The 13,460-nt window shown below is 39.5% G+C and overlaps 1 protein-coding gene across 4 annotated transcripts in view; it reads left to right on the top strand.

The window, feature by feature from the left end:
* The window catches only part of ralgapa2 (Ral GTPase activating protein catalytic subunit alpha 2), a 564,036-nt gene that overhangs the window by 97,471 nt on the left and 453,105 nt on the right, over positions 1-13,460 (top strand). For all 4 annotated transcript variants that reach the window (XM_060831798.1, XM_060831795.1, XM_060831796.1 and 1 more), the window contains exon 4: positions 11,616-11,673. In XM_060831798.1, coding sequence (XP_060687781.1) covers positions 11,616-11,673 — 58 coding nt within the window. The remainder of the gene's footprint in view (positions 1-11,615; positions 11,674-13,460) is intronic.

The raw sequence follows: 13,460 nt of genomic DNA, 5'->3' as shown, positions 1-13,460 counted from the left end.
CCCGGTTGGAATCCCCATGCCCCTACTATCGGTGCATGGGGGGATGTTTTATGTAAATTACCCTCATTTTGCCGCATTATATTCCAGGCCTTAATTGTGTTTAGTATTATGGGATTTTTACAGTGATCTGTAATGATTTTCCTCTTGTCTGAAAATAAGAGGTTAGTAAGTGGGTATTTTACTTGGGAGGCCTCGATGTCCAGCCAGATTGGGTCTTGTCTGATCCACAATCAATCAGCTATGTAACTTAATAGGGAACTTAACTGATATTTTTTAAAGTCTGGGAAATCCAGTCCTCCCCTTGCCTGTGGAAGCTGTAGCTTCTTCAGCTTAATAAGGGGCCGTCTATGATTCCAAATAAAGGAACCCAGCCAGCCATATAATTTACGTAGGGCTATCCTTGGCAGCATCACCGGGAGCATTCTAATAGGATATAAGAGACGGGGCAGAACATTCATTTTAATTAGTGCTATTCTACCCAACCAGGAAATTGGAAGGTCTCCCCATCGCTGGAGGTCCTGCCTTATCCTTTCCAGTAATTGCACAAAATTAGCCCTATACAACTGACCAAATACTGGAGTAATAAAAATACCTAAATATAAGAAGCCCTCCAGGGACCAACGAAAGGGAAAGAGGGATCCGTCCACTAAGTGGGGTGTCATAACCAGGCCACCCATTGGCATAGCCTCCGATTTTGAAAAATTAATTTTATAGCCTGAGAATGCACTAAATGTATTAATAACTTGAATTAGACGAGGTACTGACATCAGAGGATTATTGAGGAATAAAAGAACATCATCTGCATAAAGGGTAATTTTGTGTTTACCTGTACCAATCCTCGGGGCCGTTATATTAGGATCAGTCCGTATAGCTTCTGCTAGTGGTTCAATTATTAGCGTAAATAACAATGGCGAGAGAGGACATCCTTGACGGCAGCCCCTACCCACACTGAAGCTATCCGATCTTAATCCATTGGTAATAACAACTGCTTTGGGATCACTATACAATGTTGAGACCCATTTGGTAAACACCTGTCCAACGCCAAACCTTTCCAATGTGTAAAACAAATATGACCATTCAACCCTATTGAATGCCTTTTCCGCGTCTAATGAAATTACTACTCCTGGTATCTTTCCCTGATGGCAGGCTTGGATCATATTCAAGACCCTTCTAATATTATTGGATGATCTACGGCCTTTAATAAATCCCGTCTGATCCTCCTTTATAATATATGGCAGTATCCTTTCTAGTCTCAGTGCTAACATTTTAGAGAGGATTTTAAAATCTACATTTAGCAAGGATATTGGTCTATAAGATGTACAGTCTTCTGGATCTTTTCCTTTTTTGAGGATAAGAGAGATATTTGCCTCTTTCAGCGAAGGCGGGAGACAGACCTGACTATATGCAAAGTTATACATGTCCATAAGTGGATCAGCCAATATTTCTGTAAATTCTTTATAGAATTCCGCTTGAAAACCATCTGGACCCGGTGCCTTTCTGCTCTGGAGTTGCCTAATTGCAACAAGTATTTCTTGGACTGTTAGAGGATCATTTAAGGCCGATACCTGTTCCGGAGTCGAGCCCGGAAAGGTCAAATTTTTAAAAAATGACTGCATCCTCCTAGTCCTATCTTCACAATCCTGCGATTTATATAACTCAGAATAAAATTCTCTAAAGATCGCATTAATCTTTTTATGATCATGAGTCAAGGTACCTGTACTTTCCTTGATAGTCATAATAGTCTGAGGGGCCTTCTTTTTCTTTGCAAGAAATGCTATGTATCTACCTGGTTTGTCGCCATATTCATATAACCTTTGTTTTGCAAATAATATTTCCCTCTTAACCGTTTGAGTAAGCGTAGTGTTTAGAGCTGTCCTAAGAGCCGTAATCCTTTGCAATTTTATAATAGAAGGTCTATCAGCGTATGCTGTTTCAGCTGCTTTTAAGCGAGCTTCGAGCAGACGCTGTTGCTCTCCCTTCAGTTTCTTCTGGGTTGCTGAGTAGGAGATGATCAAACCTCGTGCATAAGCTTTGATGGTCTCCCACATCATTGATGGGTTGCTAGCCGTACCTGAATTAATTTCTAAAAAAGTTTTAAATTCTTGGGAGAAGTACTTTACAAATTTACTATCTTTTATCAGGAAGGGGTCCATACGCCAATGCCAAGCGGATGTCCCATTGTTCCTTGCCTTAGTTTCCAAATATACAGCGGCGTGGTCGGAAATCGCTATAGTACCTATTTTACAGGATAATATAGAATTTTAAAAAATCGATGGGGCACAAAACATATCAATTCTTGTATGACATTTATGTGGATTAGAGTAGAAAGAAAAATCTCTACCCTGTGGATGAAGACATCTCCATACATCTACCAATCCTAATTCTTTATTCAGATCCGCCAATTGTCTAGATCTGGGAGATACTCCGGCAGCACTCTTGGGAATCCTATCTATTTCCGGATCCATAATACAATTAAAGTCTCCCCCTATAATTGTATGACGGGCACCAAAGGCCATCAATTTTGAAAAAGCTTCCGTGATAAATTTAGAGGGGTGTGCCGGGGGGGCAGTACAAATTTAGAATCCCATATTCCTCTTCATTTACGAGGGCTTTAATCAAAATATATCATCCAAATTCATCTTTTATCTGATTTAGAATTTTGAAAGGGAAATTCTTCCGAACAAGAATAACAACTCCCCTACTTTTTAAGCTAAAAGAAGAGAAAAAGGCCTGATCAAATCCGTCCTGCCGTAATTTTAAATGTTCTTTATCCGACAGGTGTGTCTCTTGTAGGAGAGCTATATCAACTCTTTCTTTCTTAAGATTTGATAATATTTTCTTCCTTTTGACTGGCGAATTACTCCCCTTGACATTCCAGGTGCACCACTTAACCGACTGATCAACCATAATCATCTGGGCAGATCCGAGACCCCTTGGGAGGGGAAACCCTATCTGGAACATCCCGAGCATGGAGCATATAAAATTTACAAAAATAAAGGCTCTCTATTACACTCACAACAATATAATAAAAAACTATTTCTAAATAAAAAAAATATAAAAAGTACCTAAATGGAGATTTTCCCCCTTGTTCCCAGGGAGCGTTACTTCCTCTCCAAAAGTCCATCTTATCCTCTCTCAACCAATGCCCCACCCTTGACCCAGGTGCTCCTCAATAAAATGAGGAGAATTCAAATATAATACAAAGCTAGAGTTTACAGTGAGCACCCTACCCCTGCCCACACCAACACCTGGATATATTTGAGAATGTTAATACTGTATATAAATATATAACTATAAAATTACAATCTCAACAAGTAATAATTAGATATAATAATACAAAATAATAGGGGAAAAACAACCCCGCTCCTAAAGACAGAGGTAAAATAAAATAATGTAACCACCTCCCCCCACCAACATTAACCAATCGCCCCAACATATATATATATATATATACATACATCCATACCCACATACATACATAAAGTAATAAAAGAAAACAAACCAAGCGGGTGGGGGGGAGAAAATCAAATCCCTCTCCCCGCCCCCCATGATAATATTAAACACTGAGGTTAAAAAAAAGGAGAGAAGAAAAAAAGGGGGGGAATATAGACCAAAGTGGGGGGAAAGGCAAACCAACATCCACAATCTCTTACAGTTTATTTAAGAGAGTCCAAGAATTCCTTAACCTTCTCTGGTGAACTGAAGTTATATATGGATCCTTCGTGGTTAAAACGTAGCGTCGCTGGATAGCGTAAGGAGTACTGAGTATTTAAGTCCCTTAAACGCTTCTTCACCTCATCGAATGCCTTCCTCTTTCGGACCAGAGCTGGGGAAAAATCCTGAAATAGCATGATCTTGGATCCTTTATAGATCATGGCTTGGGGGTCTTTTCCGAGATTTCTTGAGGCTTCTAGGAGCATCTGCCTCTCCCTATAGCTCTGCAGCTGGAACAACACCGGGCGTGGGCGCTGGTTCGAGCCGGGCCCACGTATTGCGACCCGGTAGGCCCATTCCACCCATACCTGGCCTGATCCAGCATGCAGATTTTAAAGCTGTGGCAGCCACTGCTCCAGGAATGCTGTAAGCTGGCCTTCCTCTCCCCATTCGGGACTGCCCAGCAACCGAATATTTTTTCGACGACCTCGATTATCGAGGTCGTCAATATGATTTTCTAAGGTCCGGACTCGCTGCTCGAGAGTCCGGACCTGATCGGCGGCCGATTGAGCTGCAGTCTCCGAGGTCGCGGCCTTTAACTCCGCCCCTCCGACTCAGCGCTCCAGTTCCTGGATGTCTCGGTCGTGCTTCTGCAGCTCGGCCGAGAGTGATTCCCAGCGATGTTGGGACTCCTTGATGAAGGCATCGATCTTCGTGTCCAGCTTGGTAATCATCTCTACAAGGCTTGTTACCGTCGGTAAGTCCCCCGGGGCGGCTGTGGACGCCTCTGCTGCAGCTGAAGAGGGAGAGGATCCTGCTTGTTGAGAGCTGCCGGCTCCCTTCCCTTTGGTCATTTTTCACTAAATATTAGACTATTTAAATATAATACTAAGCAACTATTTAAATTTAACAGCTATTATGAATGATTTGGTGAGTGTGGTGGGGGTGGGTGACCCACTTTACCCAAGTCTTGGGAAGAGCACTATAGACTCAGACTTGCTGGGTCGCCGCCATCTTGGATCCCCCTCTTCATATCTTTATAACCTGTTCTCCTTCATGAAATTATCCCATTCTGTTTCGAAAGGCATAGATGAATCTGCATCCACCACCTGTTAGGCTGTGCATACCAAATACAGATGTGTGTGTGTGCATAGGATATTTTTATTTCCCTTGTTTACCTGATTACTTTTAAACCTTAATCCTTTCTTTTTAACTTTTGACCTTTCAGAAACTATTTATCTGTTTACTGTGGCCTTTGAGCAGAGAAGGCGACCTTTCATCCTTGGAACCAGTGTAGAAAATTCTTCTGTCACTTTCAAGCCTTCATATTCTTTTTAGATGTTGTGCTTCGAATTGGGCGCAAAACTTTTGCTGGGTTTGAACCTTTGAACTTGTGCTTAATATAAATTTGACATAATTTCCCAGTTTTTGTAGTCTGTGGTCCTATTTATAAAGCCCAATATTCAATAAGCTGTTTTTTGTTTTCTTAACCTGTCCCACCACTTCAAAGATTCGTGCACAAGCATCTTTAGGATTCTCTCTCTTAGATTGCAACCCACCCCTTTAAAATTGCACAAGTTATTATGTATTGATTCTTCTGACAAAAATTACCTCCATTTTTTGCAATATGGCGACCCATTTCACCAGCTGATGATTTGAAATCACTGTGTTAAGTATTTCTGAAAAAGACATATTGTTGAAGCTTGTCATTTTTCACTGATCAGGACAATTTTCAAGAAGAACCAAAGTTAATGGAAAACAAAGTTTATAATTTGGAAACAATCATGACGTTTAAATTGTGCTTTTTTTAAAAAAATTGTGGACTGAAAGGAGAGAACTTATTGAAACCAGTAACTTATGAGGATTGCTGTATGTTTTGGAAAAATGAATCAATTGGTAGTTATGGCAAGTATTGTTTATGTTGCTGTTTGATTATGCAGAGTATTTGAAGTGAGGTTGCAGACAAACTGGAGCTGAGGGTGTGTACAAATGATGCTGTGATAGGAATCAGTTGTGAATTAGTCCATGGACTAGTGACCAGTTATCAATGACAAAGGCGTTTTGCTCGCCACCTTTATGATTGTTCTAAAGTGATAATAGAATCCTGTTACTTGGAGATTAAAATAAAAGTTTCACCAGTGCAGTTTATTTCTGCACAATAAATTTAAATAATTATCAATTCTTGTGTTTTGAAATTACTAATGTGTGAATTTCCATATGGACAAGTTTGGGAATGAAAGTTTAATTCCAGTGATTCTTGTTTAACTCAGTTAAATTCTAGTTTGTGAAGTTGATGCCAGCAGTAGAATTCTGTGTCTGGAAGCCCTAGCTGTGTAGTTTTGAGCTGGTCCCTGAAAATGTTACAAACACAGTAGCTCAGGTGACTTAGTAAAAAGAATAAAGACTGTAATGTTTCATTACTCTGTATTTTTGGTTGTGGAGTGAAATGAGGTGAGAACTAGATTTAAAGCCAAGATTTATTGAAGGATTGCTGCGCTTTTTCTAAAGCAAATTATAGATTCATTGAGCTGTACACATGGAAACAGATCCTTTGGTTCAACTTATCCATGTTGACCGGATATTCTAAATAAATCTAGTCCCATTTGTCAGCATTTGGCCCATAACCCTCTTAAACCCTTCCTATTCAGATATCCACCCAACCTCCTCCTCTTCCTCTGGCAGCTTATTCCATATGTGCACCACTCTCTGTGTGAAAAAGTTGCTCCTTAGATCCATTTTAAATCTTTCTCCTCTCACCTTCAACCTATGCCCTGGAGAAAAGACTTTGTTTATTTACCAAATCCATGCCCCTCGTGGTTTTATAAACCTTGATGCTCCAGGGAAAATAGCCCCAGCATGTTCAGTGTCTCCCCATCGCTCAAACCCTCTAACCCTGGCAACATTCTTAATAAACTTTTTCTCAACCCTTTCAAGTTTCACAACATCCTTCCCATAGCAGGGAGATGAAAATTGAATGCAGAAATGGCCTAACCAATGTCCTGTACAGCCACAACTTCTATCTCCAAACCCAATGCATTGTACAATAAAGGCAAGCATGCCAAACGCTGACTTCACTATTCTATCTACCTGGGACTTCACTTCCAGGGAACTATGAACCTGCACTCTGTAAGTGTTGTTTACATAGCTAAAGGTTCAAGCAGTGGAGCAACCCCAGTTAGAGATGAGGTGGAGCCAGGAGACTCTGTAAGAATGAAGATTTGGTTGGCAGCAGGCATCCGATTTCTCACAATCAGTTTCTGGAGGCTGTGGCTTTTAATTATGTCATACATCTTTGTAAGTGAGAACTAGTCACCCTGTGCTTCCTCCAAAAAATGAATGGACCTGAAAAAGGAAAATCAAGAAGCAGTATTCTGATCAGCAAAAGGATCATCTCACTAAATCCTTTGGCTAGGGGTCACTGAACTGCCTTACCAGTCTTTCTCTCCATACATAACGTCCATTTGTTGTAATGTATGTATGTGTAAAAAGGATTTTGAGTGGATTAGCACGGTGGCACAGTGGTTAGCACTGTTGCCTCACAGCGCCAGAAACCCGGGTTCAATCCCCGCCTTGGGCGACTGACTGTGTGGAGTTTGCACGTTCTCCCCATGTCTGTGTGGGTTTCCTCCGGGTGCTCCGGTTTCCTCCCACGGTCCAAAGATGTGCGGGTTAGGTGAATTGGCCATGCTCAATTGCCCGTAGTAAGAGGTAATGTAGGGGTATGGGTGGGTTGCGCTTCAGCGGGTCGGTGTGGACTTGTTGGGCCAAAGGGTCTGTTTCTACACTGTAAGTAATTTAATCTAATCTAATAATTAGTTCTCTCCAGTAGTTACCTCTGAAATCTGTTTTACTTGGAATAAATAGTAATTCTCATTAAGTAAATGAACCTCATCCATGCTTTCTGTTGACCTGGGTGTAAAAGTTGGGGAGTTCTACATTTTTTATTAATATTGAACATTTTTAAGTACTGGGGATAGAAGGGCTTGGTTTCCAGTGTGCTAGCCCATAAAGCTGTAACAGAAGGTTTTATAATTTTGGATTTTCTCTGCAGTTTATTTTTGTAGCCCAACTTGTATTTGACAAGAATGCTATCTTTTTCTCTTTTGCTCCATCCCTCCCTCTCTTCCCCCACACCCCCTCTCTTGTTCTCAGTCCTTTTCCTCTTCTTCTGTTTCTCTCACCTCGGGATGTCCACGGTATGTGTATCTATCTCTGCTTCCCCTCTCTCGCTCCCTCCTTCTCTCCTCCCCATCTCCCGTTCTCCCCTTGCACCCCCTTTACCGCACCTCCCTCATTGTTTTCTGCACCCCTCCCCCCTCCTAATGTACAGTTGATTTTGTAATGTTTCTGCTGCTGATTTTAATATTGTGGTGTTGTCTGTAGGCCTCTAACATGAAGTTGTGGACATTATTTTAAAACTTTGTGCTCATTTGAATAGCGGAATTCAGATAGAAATGTTATATCTCAAAACCAAGGTCATTGTATAAGAGGGCATTTAAAGCTGTTCAACACCGGGTTTGTGCAAATGTTTCAACTATTAACACCCCTAATTCAGAAGCGTATTGGTGTAGTTTTGAAGTTGTTTTGTATTAAGTGTTGATTTTTTTAGTTTAATGATATACTAAATATTTCTGGGCGAGATTTGTTTCATTGCAAGAGGAATTTTTATCCACTTGATGTTTATGAATGCACTACTTACGACTAAAAGCTCAGTTGCAACTTCAAAAAAATGCCCTCTACGCTGTTCTTTCACAGCTTTTCACCTTGCAAGTTATGTTCTAGCTTGTTTCTGTAACTAAGTTAGATCTTTTATAGAGATTCAGGCTTGGCCAAACTCTCCATTTTTCAGTTGAAGAATTAGCAAAGCGACAAATAGCTCCCATTAGGTGTTAGTGGCTTGCTAGAAAAATGTCAAGTCGGTTTTTGGGAATGAGAGCTGAAATTTTTAGCCAGCTGGTGGTGGGTTAACAGCAAGAATGGAAGCGTGGATGTGTTTTTTTTCAGGTTGGGCACCTGTGCCCATTGGAGCTCTCCCCTCTTACGTATTTAACCCTGCAGATTGGACTAACCTGTAAGTCCAGCTCCAACATTGCTCATTATTGGGATTGCTTCAGTTTTAGCAATGAACACTTCTGCCAGTTGTGCTGCTGGGATGACACCTGCTGACCATTTGATTGGCTAGGGACTCCTCTCCAGTAGAAGCAGAATTCTGCCTCAAGCCAATTAAAATCCAGACAGCTTTTAATTGGTTGCTGGATGAACCTACCTAGTTTAGCTGGGATCACCATTACTGAGGGATTACCTAGGTAAATTTGATTTCTTTCTTCCTGCTTCAACTGTCTGGAAATGAACTTGAATCAATAACCAACTGAGTTGGAGCTCAGAGTCACAGTTGTTACAGAAAGCCATTGGCCCATCATGTCTGCACTGGCTCTTAAGCATTTTAACTTAATGCACATGTCCTGCCCATTTGCCCTGTAACCCTGCACATTGGATGATATTCTAAAATTAGCAACAATGCCCTCTTGAATGCCTTAATTGAACCTGTCTCCACTATTTTTATTTAGGAAGTGTATTCCAGGCTCACTGTGAAAAAGTTCATTCTGCCCTCTTACTTTGTTCTATTTACAAAAGGGAATTTTCTGCCTGTTTACTTCATCCAGGCTCAAGATCTTGAAAACTTTTATTAAATCTCCTCTTAGCCTTCTTGCCGAGAAAAATAATCCCAATTCTGTATTGTATCTGAAGGGTCTCGTTGCTGGAACTATTCACGGAAACCTCTTCTGCACTTTCTCCAGTACATTCACATCCTATTATGTGGAATCCAGACCTGCACATATTACTTCAGTAATGGTCTAACCAATAAACTATTTAAGTTTGTCATTCAGCTCCCTGCTCTTGCACTCTGTACTTAATCCTTTCTTAACAGCGATCACTATCTGCCCTGCTGCCATTTAAAGACCTGTGTACATATACACCAGAATTTCTCTGCTCGTGCACACCCTTTAGAATCATACCCTTAATTTTATACTATCTCTTCATGTTTTTTATATCAAAGTGCATCTCTCACTTTTCTACATTAAACTTTATCTGCCACTTGTCTGCCCACTCCACCCATGTAGATGTCCTTTTTGAAATTTTACACGATAGCCAGTTCTGCTTAAGATTCTCACTTTTTTTTGTCATCTGTTAACTTTAAAATTGTCAAACATTGCAGGGCATGGGCAATAAGTTAAAATGCTCAGAGAGCCAGTGCAGGCATGATAGGTCAATGGCTCCTCCTGCACCCTAACAACTGTGTCTCCATGTGTCTTCTATCAGTGGTAAGAGTCCTGTCTCTAAGTCAGTTGCTTATTGATTTAAGTCCCAATCCAGACTGTGTAAGCAGGAAGAAAGAAATTAAATTTATTTATGGGCTCCCTTGGCATAACTGTTTTTGGTGATCCCAGCTAAGCCTATGTCTCTGCACATCAACAGCACAGTCATTTATACTATCAGGAAAAATGAAGTTTCCAATACTGAACTCTGGGAACTCCATAACAAACTTTTCGGCCCAAACAATGCCCAATAACTTATGTCTGTTTCCTGTCAGTCAACCAGTTTAGTATCCACAATGCTACTGTCCCTTGTATTTCGTGACTTAAACTTTTCTCTCAAGTCTGTTGTGTGGCACTGTATTGCGTGCCTTTTGGAATTTTATGCACGTCCACAGCCTTGGCCTCATCAACCCTCTGTTACTTCATCAAAAAGTCTCCAGGACATTAAGTGGATATGAGTTTGTCTTATCAAATCCATGCTGAATTCTAATGAATCAACCCACATACTTTCTGTGACTTTATTTCTATCCTCAATAATTGTTTCCAGAAATGATCCCTACCACCTAAGTTAAGCTGACAGGCTAACCATTGACATTTATGCCAGGGATCCCATGGATAAATTTAATGTCTTTCTTCCTGCTTAGATTGTCCAGATTAAAACTTAAATCAATAAGCAACTGACTCAGAGACAAGGACCATTAGCACTGAATGAAGACACTTAGAGCTACAGTTGTTATGGTGCCGAAGGAGACCGTTGCCCCTTAATGCCTGCACTGGCTCTCTGAACATTTTAACTCATTGCCTAAGTCCTGCAATTGCCGACCAATCTCTGTGACCTCTTTTGAACAAGGACATAATGTTTGCAATTCTTCGTCTCTCAAGCACCAGCCAAGACACAAAGTTTCCTTTTAATATTGCTCTTTAACTGACATAATGAAAAAAAAAGTTTGGTTCACTGTCAGACAATGGGATTTCTATAACTTACAAGGGCAACCTGTCAGTAATGACATATTTCTGAAAAGAGTGCAGCAATTACTAGTTGAAACTAAAAGTCAAAATCTTGACGTGTATTTAAGTGGGATTGTACATACAATTTTGAAAAGAACCAAGTTTCAAAATCAAAGTGTGATACTTGATGAATGATAACTAAGAATGTTTGGTTTGTTCTGGAGTGTTCGTATCAAATATGCACCAGACAGAATAGTACTTCCGAATGTGTCAAGTGAGACTTCTGAAATTTTCAAACCTGTAATGTGTCACTTTAATTATCACTATTTTCACTATTTTTGTGCAGAAGTTCAGTCTTAATAGAGAAACATTGTTGATACTAGGTAAGAGATGCAAGGGGATTGTGAGAAGGAACTTTTTAACAGTGTGTGGTAAAGATTTGGAACTCGTGCCAACTTGAGTGGTGTAAGCAAGCATTTCAAAAGAAAATTGGATGGATATTTGAAGGCAATAAACCTGCAGGTCTGTGTGAACAGAACAGGAGAAGAAGATTAACTGTGCGGCTCCACAGGGCAAATGTAGACAACTGGTCCAAACAGCCTCCTGCAGACAACTTCGTGACTGTATCTGAAGCTTTGAATTTCATGTTATACTGAAACATGATTTTAATTTGTACTTAAAATTTATCTTGAACAGAAAATACTTCAACTTCTTCCTGAGAAAATCAACAACAGATGGCAATTTCACAGCATAGGTAAGAAAAAGTGGTATATTTCTTTCATATTTGCAAATCGTGGAGCAATTTGTAAACTCTGCATGATAATGATAAGGTGTGATCTTTACTCAAATTCATTTTTCTCCCTGTAATTTATAGTGTTTTATCTTTTAAGGTTGTAAGTTACATTTTCTTAAATGAAAATGGCATTGACTATTTGCAACATAAATGTCTATAGTTGATTTTTGTTAATGTAGAATACTAACATTCATTTGGGCAAGTTTGCATAAAGCATTGGTGCAGTTCATTTATTTTAGTCCCTCAATGTTGGTTCTAACCTTTTAGCTTTTCATAATCCTATTATTTTTGGTTTCCTTCTTGGTTACATCCTTCCTTTACTTTCATAATCTCTATAATGCAGACCCAAGTTGTTTTGTTTCCTATTTCCTTTTTGTAATTCATATCACATACCTTTATGACATTAAAAACATTACAATCTCTTGTAAAATGCAATTTTAGGATTTTGAAGAGGAATTTAAAATATTAACTTATTTTCATGTGGCAAATTTGAATGTGTGACCACCTTGATGCTTATTTTCACTTGGATTTGATATTGTCTTTATTGGCTTGAGTCTTTTTCTGTTTTTCCAGCTTTTTCACTAATTGTTGAGTTACTCCAGTGAATGGATTAACAATAGATGTGACAAAATAAATTCTATTTGGAATTAAGGGATAGGGCAAAGGGCCAGAGGTTATATTTTACATCAGGAAGACAGCTGTAGAGTGAACCTTTACAGCAACTTTACAGAGGAGTTAATAGAAATTTTAAATGTATTTGAAATTTAAGATGTAGCATGTCGCATGGTGTTTCAGAGAAGTTTAATTGGACAAAAATTGGCTTTCTCTTACTTGCCAGATCGCTCCCACTAACCGCCACCTACTCCCTTGTTTGCTTCAGCCTTCTTAGTCCTTTCTAGGGGTTCTGCTGAAGGAAGGTGTTTGAGAGAGGGAGTTTCAAGCAGAGGAGGGGCTGTGGAAGACCAGTGGGCAGAAGCAAGTGTAAAGACTTGTGGATTTTTGGGCCATTTAGGTTCAAGACCACTAAAAGGTATTTAAGTGTAAAAATTGCAGTTCAGGAATGTAATCCACCTATAGGTAGTAGACTGGAAGTAAGTAGTGACAGCAAACAAGTGGAATTTTGGGCCATTTGGATTTGAGACAACCAGTTGATCTCCAATGTAAAAAAAATTGCAGTGAGCAGTGTAACCTCTCTATTATATGGTATCTTATGGGAAATGTTTAAAATATTAGCACTTTTATTTAGCTTGTATTTTTTTATGAGCACAAGCAATAAACAAGGGATAGCAAGGTAATTGAGAGTGACTGTAAATAACTAAGAAATGTTTAATGAAGATTATCACTGATAGTTATTTTAATTAAATTGTTACAGTCAAAATCAGTTAAAAAGCGCAATTGCAATTTGAGGAAAAATAGAGAAAGTAAATTCAATGTGTGTTCAAACTGGATTAGATCATACTTGGCATATTATGTACAACTAAAGATTGTGGCTCTATATAAAAAAAAAATCCAATATCCTAACTGACAGTTACTATTTTTTAGTGCACACACTTGACTAAAGGCTTAGTCAAGCAGGTGGCTATTGATACTAATAGTGATGGAAAAGGGTAGACCAGATCTAACTGTTGAAGTTCTAAATTGGACAAAGCTAATTTTGACTCCCTTAGCGAGAAATTTCAAATGCTGATTGGGGCAGTTGTTCGCAGGTGAAGGCACGGTTGGAAAATGAGATTACAAAAGTCCAGGAA

This window comes from Hemiscyllium ocellatum, chromosome 10 (assembly GCF_020745735.1).
Source record: "Hemiscyllium ocellatum isolate sHemOce1 chromosome 10, sHemOce1.pat.X.cur, whole genome shotgun sequence".
NCBI classification, from domain to species: domain Eukaryota; kingdom Metazoa; phylum Chordata; class Chondrichthyes; order Orectolobiformes; family Hemiscylliidae; genus Hemiscyllium; species Hemiscyllium ocellatum.
Note: the sequence above shows the minus strand (reverse complement) of the source record. Positions and strands in the feature narration are given on the sequence as shown.